At 30.9% G+C, this 26,615-nt stretch overlaps 2 protein-coding genes across 3 annotated transcripts; both read right to left on the bottom strand.

Moving 5' to 3' along the window:
* Window positions 1-1,126: 1,126 nt before the first annotated feature.
* On the bottom strand, window positions 1,127-7,532 carry LOC140444136 (transcriptional adapter 2B-like). 2 transcript variants are annotated; one of them, XM_072535809.1, is made up of 10 exons: window positions 7,342-7,532; window positions 7,190-7,287; window positions 6,931-7,132; window positions 6,423-6,625; window positions 5,784-6,010; window positions 5,282-5,483; window positions 3,743-3,783; window positions 3,491-3,647; window positions 2,962-3,024; window positions 1,127-1,497 (listed from the first exon to the last, which is right to left on the bottom strand). In XM_072535809.1, the coding sequence occupies exons 1-10, from the start codon at window positions 7,346-7,348 to the stop codon at window positions 1,375-1,377; spliced, it is 1,323 nt and encodes a 440-aa protein (XP_072391910.1). In that variant the 5' UTR covers window positions 7,349-7,532; the 3' UTR covers window positions 1,127-1,374. The 2 variants fall into 2 exon arrangements, with proteins under 2 accessions (XP_072391910.1, XP_072391911.1); XM_072535810.1 differs by having other exon boundaries at window positions 7,190-7,272.
* Window positions 7,533-10,584: 3,052 nt separating this feature from the next.
* LOC140444135 (transcriptional adapter 2B-like) lies at window positions 10,585-25,901 on the bottom strand. The gene is made up of 9 exons (XM_072535808.1): window positions 25,708-25,901; window positions 25,551-25,648; window positions 25,298-25,499; window positions 24,992-25,209; window positions 21,971-22,200; window positions 19,605-19,824; window positions 18,869-18,979; window positions 14,841-15,011; window positions 10,585-11,392 (listed from the first exon to the last, which is right to left on the bottom strand). The coding sequence occupies exons 1-8, from the start codon at window positions 25,712-25,714 to the stop codon at window positions 14,901-14,903; spliced, it is 1,197 nt and encodes a 398-aa protein (XP_072391909.1). The 5' UTR covers window positions 25,715-25,901; the 3' UTR covers window positions 10,585-11,392; window positions 14,841-14,900.
* Window positions 25,902-26,615: the final 714 nt, after the last annotated feature.

Below are 26,615 nucleotides of genomic sequence, written 5' to 3'. Positions count from 1 at the left end.
TTCAAACAGGCACGTTTTTCATAATAATAAACAGCAAAACAACAACTACTGTGAATTGTTTTGAAATTCCTTAGAAAAACTTATCTTTGTAAAATTTCTTTAATGTGGGTTGCGCCATCTATCCATCGATCGTTTAACTACAATACATTTTGTTTACAGTTTCCCAAAGTCAATAAAAATTTTGATCTCTGCAAATTTTCAATAATTTTCTTCAATTGATTTGTTGTGACAAGCATACACACACTTTTTATAACAGAAATTCTTCATAATTTAAGTTCTCTTTAATGTGAAATTTAAAACAAATCTTTGAAAGTTGGTCAGCTAACTTACGGTAGTGAGTTGCGCCACATATAGGCAACTTATAGTTCTTTGTTGCACTGATATATGCATATATAGCCGGCGCGGAATTAAGCTATTATATTTATATAATAACAAACATATTTCCCTATACGAAAGTAAGTTTAAACGGCATCAATGTCCAAGCAAAAGTTGAATTATTACTGTGATCAGTGGTGTAAGTATTATACCTACTTTAAAAATTAAATAAGAATTAATTTTGTCGATTCTAAATCTACAAGACATCTTATTGTATATCTTCCAGCTTGATTTTACTGTATTTAAGATGATATATGTTGAAATGTTAATAAATAAAAGTTGTTAATACGTACCTATATTAAAACGCGCTTACCTATCACTTTTCTATGGTTTCATACTAAAAATCATTAGCTTTGGAGAATAATCGAAGTATTGTTACTGAACAAGAATGTCTTTTCAAACCAATTCATTTCAAAGACTTTCAATAGTTGGAAAACTATTGAAAATATTAATATGTTATAGGCATACTGTTAGTTTTTTGCAAAAATTAGATGATTTTGTCTTTTGAGGCATTTTCATAGATAACAAAATACAAATTTACATCTTTCTGTGGTCTCGATATCCTAACACGAGCACAAAGAGACTGAAATTTCTCGGATGTCCATAATGTTTCTGCAATCAAACTATTCCGAGACCATATATTATTATTCTTCTTCCCAAAATGTCCTGTTTATCTTGATCTCTAGAAAGTGACGTTGGAATGAGGAGCATGGATTAAATCTAAAAACCGTGTGAATAAAAACAATAAAAATAACATGGTCAAAAGTTTATTCCATCAATATTTGGTACAATAAAGACAACTGCATATCCCTATAACAGCCATAAATATCTTGTATAACGACCAGGTAAGTATGTATACAGAAGAGAAATCACAATATTCTATCCAGCGCCCCAAACGTCCATTGCGAAGCGGCAATTATTGAGTATCTATAGAATAATAACCTTTCACGTCTGCAACCAATTCCACAATTCCTCAAAGTCCATAAAGTCGTCACATTGTCAGAACGACATATTTGGTAACCATCCGCTGGTGCTCAGGTACTGAGTTATGGCTTCTTTAACACTCTCTTCTTCTCCCTCTGCTGGCAAGTTTCGGTACTTACCGGGACTCACTAAATTGTCCTAAAAAATGAAATCACTTTAAATACAATACAACAATTAATCAATATCAAATAGAAAAACAATATCAAAGACATTGAATGTTGTGCTTAAATCTCTTCGCAATTAATGATTTTCACCTGTGGATACTTTGTAAAACACAGCCTTCATCTGTTCGTGAAAAAGCTACCTACAAAAGTAGCAAAACATTGAGATGGACCCACAAACATCAAGAAAACCATAGACATAATAAGAATAGACTAGGTAAGGTATGTGCCGTTCTATATATAGAGGTGAAACGACAATATTCACTTTGAGCGGTCTAGCTATCTTTGTCTGTCATACGCGCGTGATCTACCAAACTAATATCGGTGGAAGTTATGGAACACAGGAGGTGGGGTGTTCATTTATTATGCTAGGTGTTAAATAGAAATAGACAGACCACCGATAAGGAGCTCCGCGTTGCACTATTTGTGAACACCGAAATCGATTTGAGTATAAATGAAAAGACTAATATGTTTTTTGAGTATAGACAACCAAACATACATATTCAGTATACACAACACATCATTATTATTTAGCTTACAAATTTATTCACTGCTGTACGTAGGCTTCCCTTAAATGCTTCCATATATCTCTTGTCCATCTTGTAAAAGAACCCCAATATTTCTAGCGGCATTTTTCTCTAGGTCTACATTCGATAATTCATTTAGTCGACCTATTATCGTTTATTCTCGCAACATGTTCTGCCCAGTATCATTTTAGGGTTGGTATTTTTTCAAAAAATGCTTCTACTCTTGTACATTGATCTTTCTATTGCATATTGTGCGATCGTGTTAAAGTTTATACCGTGATATGGGTTATGTTTAAAAAGCTGTGAAGCCAGTAAAGTTCGCATGTTTATTTATCTTTACCAATACGTATTTCTTGGCCTAAATATTTATACTAATCTTGTATCTGGTAAAGTTCTTGGTGTTTTTTATACAACTCTTTGTAAAAAGTTTCCACTGTATTATTTTGCAGATGTTCCTTTTTTTAGACATATTTAGACATTTTTTTTAGACATATAAGAAAATGTATGGAAAAATAAAAACAAAAGAAACGCAATGAAACGCATGTAACGACAGATCGCACGATCACACATTACTTGGAGTAGCAAACGCAGTCCCATGCGTGTTTCTTAATAAAATAAAATGAAATTAAACAAAATTAAAATAAAGTAAAATAACTGCTGTGTTTCATTTCGTATTCTTCTATAGGTGTCTCGTTATTCTGGAGTATTTGATGTTTTGTACTTTTGAAACGGAACGCATTTCACAGTCGGAGTCATTCCAGAACTAATCACAAGCAGTTAAACATTTCTGAAATGACGTTTGACTTATAGGGAGATACATATACAACGCGCATGCGCCAAATAGAAACTGGTACATTGCAGCTGTCAAATTTCAAAACGGTATTTAATACACATACAATTAATTTTATATTTACCTGAATAATCATCAATTTTAAAGTTGTGTAGTGAACAGGAAGAATATTCAAGTTGGCACAAAGCTGTAACAAAAAAATTTAATAGTATCGATTGTACAATACAGCATACCAAAAGGAGATACCAAAAAAATTATTTACAAAAATACGAGGTAGCTGTAAGCGTCACATTTTAAAATGACTTGCAGATATACAGGGTCTTCCACAACACTGTACCGCATTAAAGATATTTTTTGTTTTTCAAATGAAACACCGTGTATTTTATTTTAAATTTAAATCCGCTTCATTTCCTGTTTACAAGAATTTAAATTTGTTTTGTGTTATACGGGGTATTTAAAAAGTTATAACCAAATTTCAATGAAAATTGTAACAAGTTCAACATCCTGCATAATTGAAAATGGATACAAAAGCAACAACAAATGACTGTCAAAATTCATAAAAATTATTGATTTTGCTAATTGGAACAACCAAAAATTACTAAAGATTGATAACAATTGAAAAAATCTCATAATATAACAAATCATTGACTTACATTTATTTCGTTTTCCGATAAAAGGTTTCCCATGGGATGGTACCGCAATGTGGATGCATCTACTGGAGACAGATCGATATTGGAACTGGAAGAACACCCATTCGTTTCTGTTTCTCCAGATATTAAATCCATCGGAATATCTTGCTCATCGCTATTTCTAAAGAAAGATGATGTTCAAAATGAAAATAACGTACTAAAAGTACTACAGACATTACTGACCAAAGCTACACAAAATTAAAAACAGTTTCTTACCCATTTTGATGAAATTCAAGTTGCACCATGCTGCTGGTACCCTATGCAAGATATCAATAATTATACAATGGAATATATCGGCATATTTACATATACAAAGTCGCCAAAATAAGATGCATACATTTATAAACTTAAAGACAGGAATTATGTCCTCTGTGCTTAAAAAAAATACAATTTTATAAATATAAGAACAAATAATAAATATATTATATAGAAAAAATTAAGAGACAAATTAAGAGCTCATAGAAGTCCAAAGTTTAACAAAAAACTGTCCCTCGAATCAGACAATGTCGGAATATAAACAAACAAACTTTATAACTGGGTTGACAGAGGCGCCAATTCACATTGAAACTTGTATGTAGTTAAATTCATTTAATTTATCATTTCGATTGAAGATTTTTGAACATCAACAGAGTTTGGGGTGGTTGGTTTGGGAAAATTTTGCTGACCATGGGTAAAGCGGCATCTTTTGGTGTGTTTTCGGCATTATTTAATGATTGTCACCAGGTGCGGTTACAATTATTTCATAGATTATTCTATGATAATGTCTCAATTTAACATTACTACATTGAAGAACCGCAGGTTGAGAGCTGATATGTTATTTTTGTTTAAAATTATAAACAACTTTATTAATTGTCCTTCGTTATTAGCCAATGTACACTTAAACACAATACATAGAACTCGACACACTGCACTCTTTTATATTCCTTTTCATAGGACTGATTATGCTCGTCATTTTCCCTTGTCGAGAATGCTGAGCTCTTGCAATGACCTCCTATTGGATCCTTTCTGTACAAACATTAACGCTTTCAAAAGGCAACTTGAGAATGTAATTATCAATCTAGATATGTGATATTTTTTTATATATATATATATATTTTTTTAACTTTTGTGATTTGATATACTGTTTTAATGTACAAATTTTAACTGTTTACTTGTTTCTTTGTTATTGTTTGATGTTTCTTATTGTTCTATATTGTTCTAAAATTCTATATTGTTTGATTGTGTACATGATCTTTACTTTTTACCATTTGTTGTATTTTATTGTAAATGGTTCTACCGTTGAAATAAATAAATAAATAAATTAATGTAACGTGCTTGATTTGCCGTCAGAAACAAAACATAAGAAATAAAAAATAAACTTACATTTAATTATTTTTTTAATAGAATACTTATGAAATTGTACAAGATGCACCTGGTCTGTACAGATAGTTAGTATTGCTGCACAGGGGTGTTAACCTCTCTGTACTACACTATTTAGTGCTATGATCACATGCACAGTAAATTTTATAGATTTGATCATTTAAATAGTCTAGCACTCTACATTTCTGGTATCCGACCAAAGTGGATTTGTACTAAATTACTTTTGTATATCTGTCTGGTGAAACTTTTGCTTTCAAACCAAGATTTTTTTGTGAAAAATGACATGATGATAAGACACTTTTTTTAGTATGTTTACTTCTGCGACTTCCAAAGTTGTATATTTATACAAAATGTAATCTAAACATATAATTAGATATAAAAATGAATATAACTTACAGGTTCGTTGTTCTGCCTCTGTAACACATGCTGTTCATACTGGGTAATTTCTTCCTGAGTTCGAAGACCAAGACTTCGGTACCTCGTGAGTTCCGATAACCGATGACGAAGTTCTTTTTCCTTTTCGAGGCTGGACGTTACTCGTTCGTAATCGGCCGGCGGCATGAATTGGGCGAAAACTCGAAATTTATCCTTAAATTCTCTAAAACAATCAGCTAGATTAAAAAAAGCTTTAAATCTAAAAGTATGCTGATCATGTGATGATCATGTGATGATCTGATAGTTATATTTTAACTAAAATTAATTCATATACAAAAAAACTGCTGTCTGAGTATACATATTGTGGTAAGCCTACAAATATGATACATAAATCAAAGATAACTGTCCAGAAAGTAAATTCCAAAACAAATTGGATTTCTCAGAGAGGATTTCCCAAAGAGGGTTTCTCATTTCAAAAGAAATTATGTAAAATTAAAATAAATAATATATAACGAACACATACCTTTGATCTTTAGTTATCTGTGCTTTGTATGGATCCATTCTAAGATTTTCGAAATATTTAGCTACTAATTGATAATCTTTGACTATTTTTTTCCGTCGAGTTCTTTCTTTCAGTCTTCGCATATACATGTCTACTATCATTAACTTTAACACTATTTCTACACCACTCTCCTCTTCAGGGTCTAAGCTTAGTTTCGATACTAATCCCTCAGCATCCATATTGTACTCCTAAAAACACATTTGACAAAATAAAGCATGGGAGGAGAGCAACAGAAGTGGAAATCAGAAAATAAATGAAATAAAAGAAAATAATGCTCTCTCGTAAACTACACAGTAGTGGAATAAAGGCAGACCATAGAGAAGATATTTAGAGAATATATTACAACAGTTAAATTAAGATTCAATCTGAAACTGGAAAACAACAAAGTATTTTCCCAATAAAGATCACATTGGGCCCTTCAGGTGGAAATTATGGTGTTTTTGCAATATATACAAAGTTCTGCATAAAATGACACCAGCAATTGAAAAAAACCATCTGTCAGAAGAAAAATGTAAGAAATGGTAAAGATGTGCATCAAAAAATAAAACATAATAATCAAAAGTGAACTTATTAAATACAATTTTTAATAAGAGATCTTACCATTTCATAATCATCTCTATATGGTTTGTACCCTAACAGATTGGCTTCTTCCAGTGTAACATCTAATGGAGGTGCTGGAGTCATAGATGCATCATCATCTACAGTATGATCAACTAAAACTGGCTTTTTGAGATTCGGATTAGTCATCGTAACTTTCCCTAGATTTCCATCTACATAACGGGCTATGTATTCTTCTTTTACTTCTGCAAAATAAATATTAACACTAATAACCACATTAAGAATGTTACTGTGGGATTTAACTATTAAAAAACACAAAATTATGCATTGTCTGAGCCTTTAGTTTTTCTCATTACTACTTATTTGAAAAATATTTTCTTACAAGTATAAGTTATATTGGATTAATACCATAATGTAAATTGGATGAGAAAATAAGAATCTTTTACTAACAGACCACCCACATTGAAGAGTTATGATTGAATTCTTTAATTGAAACTACTTTTGAGCACTTTGTAAATAGACAATAAAAAGATACTTAACTGTTACTTACCCTCTACACTACGAGTTTCTACATGTTCACTTATTAACTCCCAATTACCGAATCCATACAATTCGACAGCATCCAACAACAATAAATGTTCTCCTCCAGTCCAAGCTCCCCTGCCACCAAATATACTTGCCGAACAGAGATCCATTAACTGATATGCATGGTCACTTTTATGGGGCCCTATTTCCGCCCCGATAGAAAAACACTACAAAAAACCAATTATAAAATTGTTGTCTTTATACTTTTTTTTTGTGAGACTTACTTGGAGGCATATGTCAAAATCTGGGCAGATACAGCATCTTACTCTCACATTGTTTATTTCTTCTTGACAGTAAGTACAGCTGACTTTGGTAAATAAATCTAAAAACCGTGTAGAAGGCAGGAAAAATCAACCTATCAAAAACAATAACTTACCAGACATAGCTAAATGTCAAAATAAGACTCGGCAATGAATCGATTAGATTTGACCTGCTCTAACCAGCTTCGCGAGGCTTTAAATCCCTAGTTCATTTCTTCTTGATGTTACTGAAAAAATTTACATGACAATCAAAGATGACTTTTTTTGTGCTAATTTCGATGCACGTCACTTAGACGTGCGGATTTTGACAGTGTGTTATGCTGACAGTTATTGCTACCAACTGATAAAAAGTTATTCACAAATAAAATCTTTTTTATAATAAACTATATTAAAATTCTTTAGTAATTATTTTAAACTTACGTCTCCTATTTAATTTTTCTTAATAAATAATATAACAGGAAGAGTAAACTCCATTCGCTTAGCTCGGGCATATTTTGACAGATTCATTGACGGAAACCTACAACACAACAATTCCTACTTCTCAGTATTAATAGCTTAAGTATACTACAATTGCAGACATCTTTCTTTAAAAAAAAAAGAAGAATTATTCTAAATATTGGAAGTGTATACTAAACACATCAAATTTTGGGTAGTATATATTTAAAAAATATATTTTAGTCGTTATAATTTAACATAACCATTTATTATATGGTGCAGATAAATAAATATCAATTGTCGGTAATTCGCAAAGTTCTATTTTATTTACTATTTAGTTTGTTTACTATTAATATTGGCTGTGAGTACGTGTGCTTGGTTGTATAGTAATTTCCAGCCACTTTTAGTCTGTCAAAAAGTAACTAACTTCGCAAAAAAATAATTACTAAATTCACTAGACAGTTCGGACTGGGAATAGCGAACCGAGTTTAAGTTCCATTATTTCATATCATCGAATTGCGCCAAATGTAGGCAACTTACAATTCAACTTACAATTAATATTGTAATTGTAATTGTAATGTGTGCCACTGTTGAAATAAATAATTATAATTATTAACTGTTTCAGTAATCAATAGCCGGCATTATATCCAAAGTAGTTTAAAAAGTTTTAAAAAATATGGATATCGGCATATTTATATCTAGAATTAATTGGTAGGATCTACAAAAACTGACATGTTGTGTATTGTTAAAACACAAGGAAGAGATTTGATCATAATTCAAATGTTTCCAAACTTTTTATTTACAAATGAAAACATTTTTTTCCTCGATATCTATCACAATACAAAGAATGTAGTTTACTGTTATGGGAATAAGCATTTAAGTAGTCGTGTACGGACACATTTTGTTCAGAAATTAAAAGTTTGGTGCGGTATCATTGGTGACAAAAAGCCGGCCAAATATTTTTTAAACCAATGACATATTTTGTTGATATTGTTACTTACCTCTCTTACAGTAGTTATTGCTATCAGTAGCACTTGATTATCACATTCTTTTTCAAAATGTTAATTTAATCAATACATAAGTACCTTACAAATTTATTGGTTGTTTACTAATAAGCAATAAGTAATTGTCCATTCACACATTCACAGTATTTTAGGTTTGTTTATATTACACAAACTTCATAGTAATAAAAGTAGATAGAATATAGAAAGTCATATGTATGAAGGTCATAAATGAATAATATGAACTCTGTAAACAAAAATAAATGTTTGTCTTTTGCACTTAATAAATTAAAGGTCCATTGACTTACTGTTTTTTGATGATATTTAATGTAAATTGTTGTTGAGTACTAATCTTAAAATGAAGATTATACGTAAATAAAATAAATGTAAATATCTGCGTTGCAAAATGGATCTGTTATATGACAGAATACACCACCCAACCATGTTGGGTGATGTATTCTGTGGTTATATCACCGAACAACAATGTGGATGTGGAACATTGTTCGGTGGTTATATATTAAGGGCAGGTAGTTGCAATCCCATATTGGTGTTCGTAAAATATTTTGGAATATTTTAGCAGGTTTTTTACTCGAAGTAATACTGTTCTATTGTCTGATTGACTTCCCCGACTGTTATCTTCTATTGCTTTGTCCTTCGTCTATGTTCACGTCACTTCATGTTTTTTTAATTATTCAGAAGCGTATATTTTCCATGATGCCTCAGTTTGTTTGAAATATTGACTTTGTTTACTCTTATTCTGGTACAAATTTTTAGTTATTTGATACCCAACTCTTTTTCGGCTTCCGTATTTTGGTGCTGTGGTAGCGTCCTTAATTTATTTTTACCATGTACCTAGTCTTCTTCTTATGAGAGACACTTTTTAACGTACAGGTACTAATTACTGATTAATACTGATTAAAAGAGTTAGGAATGTGAACAGTTACTTGCTTTTTAGACATTGAAAAGGCATTTGACAAAGTAAACCACGAAAAACTCACAGGTACCTTAAAAACAACGGAAATACAAAAGCATATCTTAGAATCATAGCCCACTTATATGAACAAAAAAAAAAGGTAAAGTCGAAGTGGAAAACAATTAGGTACTCTGAGCAATTTAGCATGTTACGAGGGGTTTGTCAGGGCTGTATTTTGTCGTCAATGTTATTCAACATTTACTCTGAGTATCCCTTTAGAGGACATTGAAGATGGAATATCAATAAACGAGATATCCATAAACAATTTCAAATATGCTGACGTTTTACTTGCCGACAGTCCAGAGGGACTTCAAAGGTTAATTGATAGAGTACACGCTGTTAGTACACGGTACGGTATGAGTCTTAACATCGACAAAATCAACGTAATGACCATCAGCAAAAACCATACCATTAACCATCAATTCCTAACTTTTCTCTGGGAGCTGCTGAACAGTTTTTCCAGTAATAATTCCGTATCCTGGGATCTTTTTTGGATCAATGTTGTGTTGTAGAATATTTTTGCTTCATTTTTTGTGAATCTTTTTTAGAATCAGAAAGAGGAACGAAGAATGGAATCACTCATGTGAAATCCATATTAGAAACGAGAAATCCAGAAGTATATTTACCACATTAGGAATGTGCTGTGTAACTTGCGGCTTAATATACATACTAGAGACTCCACGAATAAAATAACAGCTTTGGAAATGTGATGCTACCGCAGAATTTTACAAATATCGTGGACACATCATTAAAAAAAAAATACCATATCCTTCAACTTATTATGCAAGGTAAAGCGAAAGGAAAAAGTTGATCAGATAGACGAAGAATTTCGTTGCTTAAGAACTTGACAGTAGACCTGAAAAACTTCGTTGGAAGAATTATTTACTGCAAGAAGTCTTCTTGGCCCCTTTGTAGTTTTTTAAATTGAGGAAAAAAGTAAATAAAATAACAATTTTTATACACATATATTTATTAAAAGAAACTATTATACTACAAAAAATGGAAAACCACTATATTCATCTTTTGCCTTTGTAAATTAATAATTTGGTACTTAATTTCAGTAAGGGTTAAAATCAATCACATTTTTCTTTTCTACATAAAATGCTTATTGTTCAAAAACATAAATAAAGACATGGCGGTTTGAAATACACAATACAGCTAAAATTATATATAAAAGGAAATAAGCAGGTATAGATAATTAATAAAAATAAGAGCTTAAATATAGTAATACAATAATATATATACAGTTCTTAATTTAGTGGGTCTAAAAATACTGGTCCTAATTTAAAGCCTTGATTCGGTACATATTGAAGTTTTTCTTGTAAAATGAACTGAATACTGAGCTCCAAAAGTCTTAAATACAGAAATGGAGTCGAAACGTCGACGTGATCCAACCTCGGTTAATTTAGCTACAATAATTAAATTGTATTATCAAAGAAACAGCTCAAAACATAAGCGAAGCAAGGGAAGATATAAAGAAAGATATGATTTATCATTTTTATTGTTTGTAAGAAGACACATATTGTATAAACTAAAAAAATTAATGAAACAATCAATAATACAAACAATAAATTATTAAATTGCTTTAAAACAGCACCGTGGCTTTTAGACACACTTTATGAGCAATTAATTATTCGATAGAGTTGGTAAACAGTTGTTGCATTGAAGAACTACTCACTAGGTAAAAACTTTGTACTACTTTCATAATAAGGTCAGTCTTAACTGGCATTTAGACTCGTCGAAATATCTAAACAGTTCCTAAAAATAAAATAAAAATTTAATGATATGTATTAATAATATATATTAATATGATGATTAAAAACAATAAAAAAATGTATATAAATATAAAATACAATTAAAAATGTTACAGTTTTAATATTTCAGTACAGTACTTGTATTACACATCGAGTAACCAAGAAAGGAGGCTAATCGTCCTCACCTTTGTAGGATTTATTTACATATAATTATTTAGATACGGTTATTACAGACTGAGAAATAAAACAAAACACAAAAAGACGAATATAAAAAAACAGAAAAAATAAGGATTATAATATGGAGAGAAATAGTGCAGACGTTGTGATGATTTAGTAAGATGACTTAAATTATCATTAATATAGAATTATATCAATTATGGCATATTGCTATAAAATAATGCTCAAAGAACTTTTGTTCTATTATTAGAATCTTATTTTACAAATAATCAAAACCTGTATCAGCCGCCTGACATTGAAACTGAATGTAGAGGGCAGGTAGATTGCAGTGTCATGGCCGATATAAATGGTATAAACAACTAATGTTTACCATTGCTTTTGCATGTTTAGTTTGGTTTAAGACGAGTTATTTTTATCATTTAAAAATGGAAATTAGCCTAATGATATCTTTGAGCATTGTGGCGAAGCAAAGAGACCATTGGTTGGAGGGGAAGAAGTTTTCAAGTGATGAATTCTTAAATTTTCATTTTAATATTTGGAACTGGCTTGTGTATTGATGAATCCTATTTTGTGTATATCTGGGAACCCAGAGCATGATGTTCTGTGTAATGTTTGTCTTACTGATATGTGCATTATTTTATATTATTCCTGATGTTTTTAATATGTTAATTTTTATTTTATACTATTTTTTGACATATTGTAAGTACTTTATTGTATATTAACATAAATAAATAACTTGAACTTGACTTTAATGTAAGATAGTTCATTTGATTACATGAAATCAACCTTATCTTGAGATCACCTGTCAGAAAAGATCATAACATATGATTTGTCTTTAAAAGATTACATAATAAATCATAAGGAAAAACCTCATGATACTATCCCAACATGGTAAGTATTTGTATTTCTGTTATTTCTTTATTTATATCTGAAAATAAATTATGTATCCTCAATATGTTATTGACTTAATGATAGTGGTATTTTCTTTTTATTGATTTCCTCTTTTTCCTCATGTTTTCCAGTTTAGGAAAGAGAAATAGGGAAATATCTTTTGTTGATCTTGAATTGCATTGAGGAACAGAACAATATCGATTTGATTTAAAATACTTTAACGTGTTCATAATGCTGAAATTTACTAAAAAAATTTAATAATTCTATTCAAATCAACAGCTGTCTGGTTTGTTTATACCACTTTTAGTAGTTTAAATTTATTCCGTCAGAGGTCAGATACTTTGTTTTCAATCGCGAATTAATTGCCTTACATGACATCCGTCAATTGTTTCCTAGTTTTGACTTGTACATCATTGTTATTCAGTCACTTATAAGCACTTAAGACACCCTCCCCTTTTAAACAAAGTCATTAATTTAGTACACATAACTGGGTAGGTTATCCAAGGTTTCACCACCATAAGAGAAAAGTAGAACTGAATGCAATAAAATACCCTTAAAATCTATACAAAAACAATATGACAAATTATTGAATGAGAAGTAAATACAGTAAAATAAGCTTAAAATCTATACGGAAAACAATCATGTTTCAAATCAATTGGGAACATAATCTGGTACTAGTATAGTAAGAGGGTACGATGTTTACAGATAATATGTAATTTATATCTATGAATTCTGCTTCACTTACTGATGATTTTACAATGATTTTTATGGTCTGGAAAACGTTGAAAAACGTTTTCCAAAAATGAAAATGAAACAACAAGAAATGACAACCGTTTTATATGTTATATAGTAAGTAGGGTAACTCTAACCAGTGTTGCCACAGTTATATAAAATATGTTTTCTTATGAAAAAAAAAATTAAAGATTTTTAATTAAATATTTTATTTATTCTGAAATATTTTTAACATAAAATTACTGCTTTTATAACATTTTTAGGCTAGTTTAGGTTTGGTTTGTTTACGTTAGGTTACACTAAACCATTTATTTTTACCATTTATACTTAGCTACTTTTAACAAGCATACACCATTTATATTTAGCAACTATGATAGTGCAACTAGACGAAAATACAAATCCCATCCCCATTAAGAGAGGAGTGAGACAAGGAGACGTAATATCGTCAAAGCTTTTCAACCTAGCCCTAGAAGACGTCTTCAAAACTACAAATTGGTCAACCTATGGCATTAACGTTAATGGCAACAAGTTAAACCATCTCAGATTCGCTGACGACATAGTGATTATAGCGAGCACATTCGAGGAACTGCAAATTATGATGTTGGAACTAGCAGCCAGCTCCCAATACGTCGGCCTAAAAATGAATAAGAAAAAAACAAAAATAATGACAAACACAGATGACCCCAGCCATAAATGGCAGTGAGATAGAACAAATCCAGGACTACCTAGGCCAAATCCTGAAACTTGACAAAGAGAACCAAAGTGCGGAAATTACTAGAAGAGCAAGACTAGCATGGGCAGGATTTGGAAAACTTAGTTGGATACTTAAGAACCGCAAAATACCCCAATACTTGAGGAGCAAAGTGTTCAACCAATGCATCCTTCCTATCATGCCATATGGATGTCAAACCCGGACCCTAACCAAGGCAAACATGAATAAACTAGCCACAACATAAAGAACAATGGAAAGAGCAATGTTAGGTATACGACTGTCAGATAAAAAGAGGAACGACTGGGTAAGATCCAAAAAAAAGTCGAGGACATAACAACAAAAATTGCCAAACTTAAATGGAGCTTCGCGGGCCACAGTGCTAGATAAAAAGACAAACGTTGGAATACTACAATACAACATTGGATACCATACGAAAGTAAACGACCAAGAGGAAGACCACAGATGAGATGGGCTGATGACATTAAAAGAATAGCCGGAACAAATTGGAAATATGTTGCTCAGGATAGAGACCGATGGAAGGAGTTGGGAGAGGCCTATGTCCAAAGATGGACGACAGAAGGCTAAGAAGAAGAAGAAGAAGACTTTTAACAAAAATTACTGGTTTGTTAGCAGTTTTAGGTGAGATATGGTTAGGTTAGGTTTAGTTAAGTTAGATTAGATTACATTTTTCAAATATAATTTTTAGGTCTTTTAAAAGTCAAAATGGCAACAGTGTCGAATGTACAAAAAAAATTTACTTTATGTGCATATCAGCCATATTGTTTTGAAATATTAAAAATCTCGATTACTTTAAACAATATGTATTTTTACACAAGTTAATAGTAAGTATCACTGATATTTATTATTTTTTTAAGTACGTTTGTTATGATTAAGACAATTATATATTTTGGTTTAAATAATAATAAAAAAATATACCTACACTCGTTTCGTTATTAAATGTTTGTGAAAATTAGTGGCAAAGTAATAAAAACGAATAGAACTATCCTAGTTCCAGTTGCTGTTGAAGTAGTAACTGCTGATGTCGCATCTTCCGTTTCGTTCCGACGTGAACCTTCTTTCGGTGGAATCGGTGTTTCGATCGTCTCTTTTTCTAAAATAAAACGTTTTTTATTTAATAAACATTTTCAAGGATACGGTTTTAAATAAATAAATTAATTAATAATTAAATTAATTTTAAATAATTAATTTAAAGGCTTAAATAAATATCTTCGAAAGTAATTAATATATCAATATACAAAGTAATGATATAAACAGGCACACTTCTATATAAAGTTTTTTAAGAAAATGAAGAATGATTCATGGATTTATATATAACGCCCTATTCCGGCCGCGCTTAAGCCGACCCTGCGCTTTTTACCAACAGACTTCACCGCGAGAGAGCGTTTTCGTCGCGAGAGTAGAAGGTACGAACATCCCGAAATAAACACATCTATACTATAATATTACAATTTTCAATTAAATATAGTGGTTTTTTATATGTGTATGTTACGAGCACTTCTAGCATTGTACCTCCAAACTGTACAATGTCTGAAATGATCAAAAGTAAAAGTGATTATCGAAAGGCTCATCGGGTAGCATTTGAAATTTATTGGAATCCCCTCGTATATGTGTTAATTGAAATCCCCTTATATATGCATTATAATAACGAAGAATTTTTTCAATGTTTCTTAGTTCGTATCCTTCAATTTAAAACCCAAATAATCTTTCGTTCTTTTTAGGTCGCCGCCGTCGATAATAAATCATTTTATTGTTTGTTTATGTTACAGGCGCAAATTTCTTCGATATTTCTTTGTTCAAACCGCCCGATATTGCGTTTTCAAATTAAGAATTTACGTCTTAATTTCCGTTGTGTCTTGTTTATGTGTCTTAAACCCAAAGTGTTTTGTTTATTCCAACTTATGCGATCAATTTTTTAAGATAATTTGGTCACTTTCGTTGGAGCTGCGGCGAAGAGCTTTGGTCTTCTGCGTTATGTCCAAATTTTACGTCAAATTTGAAATGTTCCTCGTTGTTCGTCTTTTTTTATGAAAAATATGAAAAATATAGTAGCAGTTTAATGGTTCAGTTACAGTTTTAAGTGAGTTTTGAAATGTTGCCATTGTATCCAGTTGTACCTTTTCCTGTTTTTAAGAAGCCAAGTCCACTTTAGTTTCCAAGGTTTGTGTTCCAGTGACCCATAACAGATGAAACATGTAAGTCTTTTTTGTATTTTTGTATTTTGCGACTATTGTTGTATTATTTTTTTACTGTCTATTTTGTAACTGTTTGTGGTGACACAAAAATAAATGTTAAATTTTGTTTTTTAACATTTTGTTTATTCTTTTTTTAACTAACCATTTTTTGAGAGTTTCCATTTGGAAAAGATATGTTTTTTATGTTTAATAATTATATCTCAAGTTACAACTAGTTGTTGTAATAGTTATAATTATGCACCTTGAAGTGGCGCTCTTTATAAATTACTAGAGGTGTTTCCTGTTTCTTTTTATTTTGTCCCAAGAGATTCATGACCGTTTGTTTCATATTTTTGTAGTTGCCCCAATCCAAACCCCTTGATATTTTTTACTTATCCACGACCCCAACTCTCCTAACAAACCCTGAGTGCCGTTCGCACAAGTAGCGTTTATCTTGCTTACCCTATCTCCACCCCCATAGTTTCTATTCCCCAATCTTCCACCCCCAAAATATTACCCTATGGTAGGCAAAATATTATCGTTACAATCGATTCGAATCGATTATTATTGACAAGCGACACACCAAATCAAAAATCGAACATTTGTTGTTAATTAATTAATATTTTTATATTTTCTATTTATATATAGACTTTTTCGAATGGACAATGTGGTAAAATGATGTGTCGAACTAAAATATAAATACATTACATATTTTCAAGAGATAATTTAATACTAAAATCGAGAAGCCAAAAGCCCTAATTATGGATTTATAACCTCATTGATGTTTGTTTGTCTTTAATAACAAATGGGGAACACTCGTAAAAATCAATATGAATCCATATGTGTCATATTCTCATAACTTTGACGCATGGCTACTAATTGAAATTCGAGCATTGTACAGCAAAGCTCGACGATGATGTCTATTTCGAAGATTGTACAGTAAAGGGGTACAATGCTATAAGTGGACAAGATTTTCCGTACAATGCCAGGATTATCCAATCTCGGACATTGCTCGAAACATATATATTTATTATAAATTCATTACCAATAGAATATCAATAAATCAACACATGGTCCTTCGAGCCGAATGTGTTTCCAGCAAAAAAGTGCCAATAATCAACACAGAACCTCTAGTAAAACCACTGAACATTACAGTTTCATACTTGTTGCAACCGAAAATATCCAATAAATACCAATTCCAACGGGCTCCACACACCTAATTCGGTTTTTTGAGAGAAAAAAAAAATGTGAGACCACACACTGTATTACCAATAAACCTTTTAAAGTTACGGCATATATTGATACATTCATAAAAAAATGATACTATATATATATATTCACACAATCACTATCATAATGTCTGTTGTAGTTCACAAGATACAGCTTATGACCCAATAGCAACACTATCGAGGCACCATGTGTATTATACATTTTATGATATTTTGAGACAGCTTAGAAAGTATATAAACATAAAATTTGGGATTAAACTCAGCATTATTTAACAACACTGTTAAAAAGAATATTTAATTATGCAAAAAGATATACAATTTACACTGATTTTCTTTGTTAGAGTCTTACTAAAAGGTAGATTTTATGGTTAGCATATCGCTACCTTGGAAGAGGACCGACATATGTCAAAATGTGAAAATTTTCAGAAATGGCCATTTAAAAATCGATGAATTTTAAAAATATCATGAAACATACCTATAACCTCTAACAGCCTAATATTTTCGCTTTGGTATTTACTAGCCTGTAAAAAGTTGTATATATAGAACAAAAAAGACTAAAGTGGTATGGAGATGTAAGAAGAACTAGCGACAGCAGATGGATAAAGAAAATAACCGAATGGAGCCCCATAGGAAGGAGGAAAAGAGGACGACCCCGAAAATCCTGGAGGAACGAAGTAGACGACGCCATGAGTAAGAGAGGACTGAACAATGGAGAATGGAACAACAGAGAGAGATGGAAACGGTTGAGCGAGGGAAGGCAGTGAATACTGTAGAATCCCTAAATATATATATAAAAAGTTGTACCAAGCTAAGTAAATCCATACTTCCTTAATCCTTTAGGCCATTAAATTTTTAAGTTGTGACGTTCTTTAAAAAAATACATGTCTTCATTTGAAAATTCATACCTTAACTTTCCATAATAAACTCTCCTCATTATTTTTGACAGAAATCCATTTTAGCATGCGTCTACTCATTAATTCTTGCGAAATTTTTATAATCTGAAATAATTCCAACTGGATTTTTTTTTAAGAAGTCAAAGTCGAAATAATTTGTAGATAGTTGGGTTCAAAACTTCTAATAATCTCAAAGCTCAAAGCGTTCTAATAATTTTCTAAAATAGTGACATAACTCAAAACAATACTACTACTCATTTGAAACACAACCTAAACTTCTTTACAAGGCTGACACAACTCAAAATAATGCACTATTCTTCACAGAAAGTATTATGTTTTTGAGAAAGGGTGGAATATCTCAAAATATGACAAAATTGTGCAAAATGTCGAACAAACTTTTCGACTAACAACAACGACACTTCTACCATCTGACGACCATAGACATAAACTAACTTTATGACGTTATTACACGAAAAATATAGAATATTTCAGGTCTGTTCACTAACGTTGTCCATTTTTCACTTTTAGTTGTCATATTAATTAGTGTGGAATATTTAGGATTTAGTAAAGCTATTCATTACCAATAATTCAAACATAATACTATCAACCACAATATATGATAACTTATATAGAGTGTTCTATTAGGATACTCACCCTTTTCGGAGGCGGAACACCTGCAGTAGAAAGCCATTGTTGTCCCAGATGGAATGCAAATTGGTACAACTTGTTTCTTTTAACGTATCCTGGATTTTTAGTATTGTTAGACTGCACGCCGTAAAACACAAGAAAAACATTAGTTACAACATTTACATAATTAGAAAGTTTATGTGAATTTAAATAAACGACTGAAACGCAATGAAACGCCAGGCTGTAACGACAGATTGCGCGACCATACAGTACGTGGAGCAGTAAACGCAGCACCAGGCGCTTTTCTTGATAAAATAAATTGAAATAAAATAAATGAAAATAAAATAAACTAAATTAAAATAAAATAAATTAAAGACGTGCATAGACGATAAAAAAGCTATGCTCCTCCAACACGGTCACTCCCAGAGTGCCACATCTTCATGCCACATTTTCATGTTCAAATTAATAGACCATTGTTGTAATTTTTGTTGAGGCTCTCAGAGTGTTTTTCAATCTCAATTGCTTCTGGTATAATCCGTATTTTAAATAAATAGTATTTTAGCCACTTAACATATTTTTTAAATAAACATTTGAATACAATTTGTTTATAAACAACGTTTATATTGACAATGACATAAATGTCATTATACACTTAAATTTATGATTTTTATCTGCATTTAAGTGGACAATCCACAACTTTCTTTAATTAGCATCTCTTTCAATGACTACATTATATACAAAAAATATCATAAAGAAAACTTACAGTTTTGTTGGTTTGCTTCAACATCTGCTGCCTTTCGTGAACAACATGCTGTTCATAATGGATGATTTCTTCTTGCGTCTTAAGACCCAAACTGCGATACTTCAGAAGTTCCGACAATCGATGACGTAGTTGACTTTCTCTTTCTAAACTTGCTATAAGACGGTCATGCTCGCCACACGACATATATTGGGAAAAAACTCGAAATTTTTCCCGTAATTCCCTGAAAATACATCTTTTAGTATCAAATACAATTTAAAATTTCGTTTTTTGACGTGACAACGTCTTAAATTAGGTTGTGGCTCGGAGTCACTCATGAAAAAGTGTAACGCCCGCTCACGTCTGTTACGATGAGTCACCGAACGAGAGAGAGGCCCGCCGGACCGGCGAATGCCTTGCGTCTCTCTCCCACTCAAACATGATCGGTCCGCTGCGCGCGCAGCACTAGAGAATTAGGCGCGTTGAATCGGTGCGTGTTCCGTAATTATAAAAGGAACAACCATCGACTTGACTTTCGCAAGACACATTACAGCAGAAACACTTCCTTTCATTTCATATTTCTCCTATCATCGTCCTATCCTCAACAAAATCACTCAAATAGAAATTAGTTAAGTTTAAGTTTACATGTACAATGTCTTAGTAAACAAAATATATTTCTATAGTTAAAATTTGTGCAATTCTTATTTTCATTCAATTCCTTGTTCCTATTGTGCAATTTAATAATATTCATATCAATAAATATTCTACCGAGAAAAAGACGTTGTCACGTAAAATCTTCGCCCGTAAAACAGACTTTACAGGCAACCGATTTTTTTTTTAAGTTATACTTCTATACGCACGGTCGGCGTTGGAAATTTGCACGGGAGTGAATCTGTGAAACCATTACATATGTAAGATAATGAGTAAGAGAGAGACATAAGATATATTTTCTCTCTCTTCCCCTCGAGAATAAAAATGTTCCTTTTGTATATATATTTAATATAAATATATTATATTATATATAATATTATATATATATATATATATATATATATATGGTTTCAGTTGTTTTCCGGGTTTGACTCCGCGTTAAATATTTTTGGTTTTTAGAAAAACCATTGTTTTGACGACGTTTCGTCAAACCCGGAAAACAACTGAAACCACATATAGCTCCCGCGGAAATTTCAAATTCAATATATATATATATATATATATATATATATATATATATATATATATATATATATATATATATATATAATATAATATAATATAATATATATTAATATTATTATTTATGTGATATGTTTTGTATTATTTATTAAATGTTCATAATTATTTTAGGCTTTTGTATTTCAAAATAATCACTGTATGACAGACAACTGTCAATTTTGAAATCCGTTAGTAACATGTCTAATTGGCAAATCTTTTACGTGTTTGGTTCATACGCTGGTGTACGTGAGTTCGAATCCCAATATGAATTTCCTTTTTTATTTTTGAAATATTTAAAAACCTCACGTTAATGTTATTAAATATATGTAATATACGCAAAAATGCTAAATTTTAAAATAAAATGAAAATTTACAACATAATCCGAGTTGTTGGTTTTTTATTTTTATCTTCGTAAAGTAAGTTATGTATATTGGCAGTTTTAAATACTTATGAATATTGCATTTTAATTTGTATTGTATTATTATATTGAATTATGTTGCAGTGTATTGTATTGTAATTTTTATATTAATAACAAAATAAACAACGAATTTTACTGCAGAGTATGTGTAAAAAAATTTTTTTGCATTCAACTCCTTTTATACATATATGAAAATAAAATATATATTTTCATTAAAATATTGATACGATCCTTCATTTACTATACTCCTATTACAGGTCAAATGTTTATATACAGCAAACGATGCACCATATACCTATACACCTAATTCTTTTTCTCTTTGTGCTCTCTCTTACCTATAGCATTAAATATGTAATGATTGTGCAGATTGACTCCCATATAAATTTGTAACGGCGAACGCGTGTATAGAAGTATAACTTCTACCGGCAGTCCCACTGGACTGCCACACCCGTTTTTTTTTAATATTGTATCCTGAAACGGACATACACAACCAGGAAACTTCTGATGAGTCATTAGTCATTGCTGGAGAGTTCTAAAACAATATTTGTGTACCTATTTTTACCTTTTTTGTTGTTTTTAGTTCAAGCTGTATTGTATAGAATGCAGTAAAACAATTGTACACAAATCAAATTGTACAGTAAATATTTTTGTTTTCTTCTATTCTGAAACTAAAGCAACAATCCTAGTACTCTTTGAGTTATTGTAACATTAATAAAAATAAATAAACAAAAAAAATAGTTTAAAGTTGTCAAGTCTATACCTTTGTTCCTTTGTAAATTGTGGCATCTTACTGGGATCTTTTCTCATATTAGCAAAGTATTTTGCTACCAGTTGGTACTCCCTAACTAATCTTTTTCTACGAGCTCTTTCCCTTAATCTCCTAGCATACATATCTACTATTGACAATTTTAAAGCGATCTCCATTTCAGTATCTTGATCGGGATTTAAGACAAGCTTAGATACTAGATGTTCAGCCTCCATGTTGTACTCCTAAAATAAAAAAAAAATATATTTTTTTAAATCATCCTTCATGAAAAAGTCTAAAATGCACCAATTGAAGTGAAAGGCCAAGACAAATTTAAAAAATCTATCTGTAATTTTTTTTTAGCAAATTTACCTTCGTTCAGTACATACATTACAGTATTTTTTACTGGTAAGGATGATAAAAAGAAAATAATAATATGGTCATGATGACTTTTGTTTACAATAATAGTAAATTTAGCAGTATATATTAGATGTTAACTAACCTTCAGTAAAGAGTTAATTAAAGTTAAATGTGTAAACTAAATATAAATTTGGTATCAATTTAAAACTAACTTTTGTGGTATTTCAAGTGTTCAAATTGTCTTCAATTTGATTGTGTAATTATTGGTTAATCCACTGCTATTAACTGATAATAATTCATATTATTACCCTTTTTTATGGTAATGTACAAAACACAAAAAAAAACAGTATGTGTACATTGTAAGGCAACTGATAAAGCTGACTTTAAAAGTTTTAAATCAGAAAATGAAGTGTATGGTATGAAAGAAAGATTGTACTGAAGAAGGCATACTTTATTGTGAGAGCTATGAGCGACCTGTTCACAAAGATACTTATTTTTCTGGTCTTTATTCATCAGAGATTAAGGTTATGAAGTTAATGAATTTGTGCCAAAAATGCAAATCGGGTGTGAAACTTGTTCCAAAACTATTCAAATTAATTGAAAAACTGCAAAATGAGGTTAATGATATGAAATTACAAAATTCTAAAAACCAAGAAGATATTCTAAATGAGGTGTCTAAAAGATAAAAGAGAACTTAATTATTCATAATCTATGGGAACCTGTGAATAAAAGAAATGCTCATTCAGATGATTTGGCTACTCAATTTTTAAATAGATTACTCAAAAGGATATCAAAATTGTTAAAGCTGTTAGATGGCAAACAAAACAAAAATGGTGCCCGTTCTCTAAAAATTGTATTAACAAACTCTTGATGTAATAAATATTTAAAAAAAAAATTCAGTCTGCTAAATCAAAAAAGATATTTCTACATTCTGATCTCACTTCCCAGCAACTGAATAAAGTTAAAGAGAACCTCAAAAAGGTCAAGAACAAGGTGAGAAAGTTTATAAGATGGTAAGTCTCATATAAGGTGAGAGTTTATAATATATAACTAAAATTTACAAAAATGATAATTCCACATAAAAAACTAGAGACAATGAAACATACAAGCTCAGCTCCTTTATTAATTTATTATCAAAATGTTGGTGGATTGAGCTCAATTTAATTATCAATTAATCACAGTAGAAACTTAGATAACTTGTGTTTATAGCCAGGTGGAATTATTACTTTCTGGTTCCAGGATGAGTTCAGAATTATAACTATTAGGGGCAAACATTAATGAAACAAACGATTATACCAAAGAAATTAGGGTTCGAATAGAAAAGGCTAGAAGTGCATTCAATAATATGAAACAAATATTATGTTGTAGAGACCTCAGCCTAAATCTTATAAAATGAGTACTAAAGTGTTATGTATTTTCTATTCTTTTGTATGGTGTGGAGAGATAGACTTTATTAAATAACCAATGTCTCAATAAATTGGAAGCATGTGAAATGTGGACATATCGAAGAATGCCAAGAATCTCCTGGACAGACAGAATCTCCAATGAAGAAGTACTAAGAAGAATAGAGAACAGCAAGGAGATACTGGATTCCATCAAAATAAGAAAACCACAATATCTGGGTCAGATGTGGTGGCAGATATGAATTCCTAAAACTAATAATGCTGGGAAAGATTCAAGGAAAGTGCAGCATAGTTAGGAGAAGAATATCATGGATGAGAAACCTCAGAGAATGGTTTGGATGCAGTTCAAATGAACACTTTCGGGCTGTAGTGTCAAAAGTTAGAATAGTAGTGATGATTGCCAACCTTTGTTGAGGATATGGCACATAAAGGTTATAATGTTTTTAGAAATGACACAATCCTGTTTCTACTAGAAAAAACTAGGGGTGGAGGTGTGTTAATTGCTGTTAAAAATGACATCAATGCACAGAAAGTGATAATTCCTGATTGTGAAGTAGAAGAAATTTTTGTATTATTGAAAATTAACAAGTGCATAGTTTTGGGTGGAGTTTATATCCTTCCGTCATCTGACCTAAATTATTGTGTAAGAAGTGAACTATTCATGAATAATGTCTAAAAATAAACGTAGAAGTCCTTTTTACTATCATTTGTTAATAATTTTATATATATTAATTTTAATAACATACTTTACATAATATTTTATAATTTTCTCTGAGCTTTTAGTGTGTATTATCATAGAAAGTGGAATTTTATCTATAGTTTAAAGATAATTTAAACATTGGGAATACTTCTCCACAGGTTTTTTTCCTCACACTTGATCTTATCTTTCTGTATAGGAATATGAAGTGGACATCACCTAAAGTTCTTATTTTTGTTAAAGAACCATTGTATCTCCAAAAATGTAGAATTTAGTTGTGGATATGTAATAATCTCTAATAATACTCAATAGGTATTCATTTTTATGGCAGCCCTACTATTAACTGTACTATGTAGCAATCAAATATTTTTTCCACAAAATCAGCTTGATGAAAAAGAATCACTAAATAAGTATTTTTAACAAGATAGTTTGACCAACCAAAGGAAGCATACATCTTAGATAATTTTTGAAAAATATAACCAACAAGAATACTATAACATTTCCAACCAAATCTTGTGAATTCATCTCCAATTATGACTATATTGTCGATGATTCAATAACAACCATATTACATACCCTTTCATAATCATCTCTATGTGGTCTGTAGCCTAACAGTCGAGCTTCTTCAAGAGTGACATCTAATGGTGGTAACCTAGCTACAACAGTAGGTGACAGAGGTCCTGTATCTTCTTTGACATGATCAGTTAAAACTGGCTTATTGGCAATAACGCTGGCTAGAGTGGCTTTTCCTACATTTCCATCTAAATAACGAGCTATGTATTCTTCTTTTACCTCTAAAATCAACAACAAAAAGATTAACCAATGTAAAACATATATTATATATAACATACAATAAACGATATAAGTAAATTCTACACTTACCTTCTGGAGTTCTTGTTTCAACATGTTCACTGATCAACTCCCAATTACCAAATCCATACAACTCTACTGCATCCAACAATTGTAAATGCTCTTTACCTGTCCATCCTCCTCTTCCACCAAACACACTAGCTGCACAGTGGTCAACAAATTTGTAGGAGTGATCATTTTTGTGCGGTCCTATTTCTGCACCAACTGAAAAACACTAAAGGATCAATTAGAAGTTGTGGGTATTACCTTTCTTTGTACTACTTACTGGAAGGCATATGTCGAAATCGGCACAAACACAACATTTTACTCTAACACTGTTTATTTCTTCCTGACAGTATGTGCAGTTAACCTTCGTGAATAGGTCTAAATATACAAATATAAAATTAGAAAAATTGCATTAATTTTCAAAAAAAATATCTTACCAGTCATTTTTTGTAGCTCTTGTAGTTTATACTATTCAAAAAATTCGATTGATTGAAAACCAAATTAAATTAATGTATTCATTTCTATTTTTGCAAAATATTTTTGTCTATTAATCACCATTTTATAACTTTTTTTAACAAAACTCAAACAAATTTGACATTTAAATTGTCAATTTAACTTCTGCTTCTGCTCTGACATAGTACATAACCGATAGCCCTCTAGTAAGGTAAGTCCTATAGAAATAATTGGGAGAGTTTTTAGCGCCAAATGCGGACGGGCCGAAACTAATTTCATTTGGCAGCAAATTCAAAACGTAGGTTCTGAATTTTAGGAGGCAAATTTAAAAATATGCTCTGAATTTTAGGCGGGAAAATTCAAAAACTATGCTTTTAATGGAAAATATACTCATAAAATAAGAAATAAAAACTTATTCTGTGACAAAAAATATAATCTCTCTGTCTAAAAATATAGTATACATGCATTTTTATATCTAAATTTATAACATAATAAAACAGATATCCTGACACTGGTTTATTTGTATAATTTTCTTTGGTAAAGTATTGGCAATAAATATCCTCCTCCTCCTCTTCATTCCTTAAGCCCTTGTGTTGGTAGGGACACTCTAAATATTGTTATCTTGCCGTCTCCATTGGCTGCGATCCTGTAAAAGATGGACAACTACATGTAGGGATTTTTCCACCAGAGTCTTCATTTGATCTTAAAATCATGTTGGAGATCTTCCTTTTGATAAACAAATACAGATGCCTCTATATTCATTCGTACTGTTAAAAGTTCCATAGCTTCTAAAATACTCTTCTGTAAAGGGCCATATGTAGATAATAAAGTGTAACCTCTAGCATTTCTGGGATTTTGCTATTCAGGATATCACAAAGTAACATTGTACTAT

The sequence above is a fragment of the Diabrotica undecimpunctata genome, chromosome 6 (genome assembly GCF_040954645.1).
Source record: "Diabrotica undecimpunctata isolate CICGRU chromosome 6, icDiaUnde3, whole genome shotgun sequence".
NCBI classification, from domain to species: Eukaryota; Metazoa; Arthropoda; class Insecta; order Coleoptera; family Chrysomelidae; genus Diabrotica; species Diabrotica undecimpunctata.
Note: the sequence above shows the minus strand (reverse complement) of the source record. Positions and strands in the feature narration are given on the sequence as shown.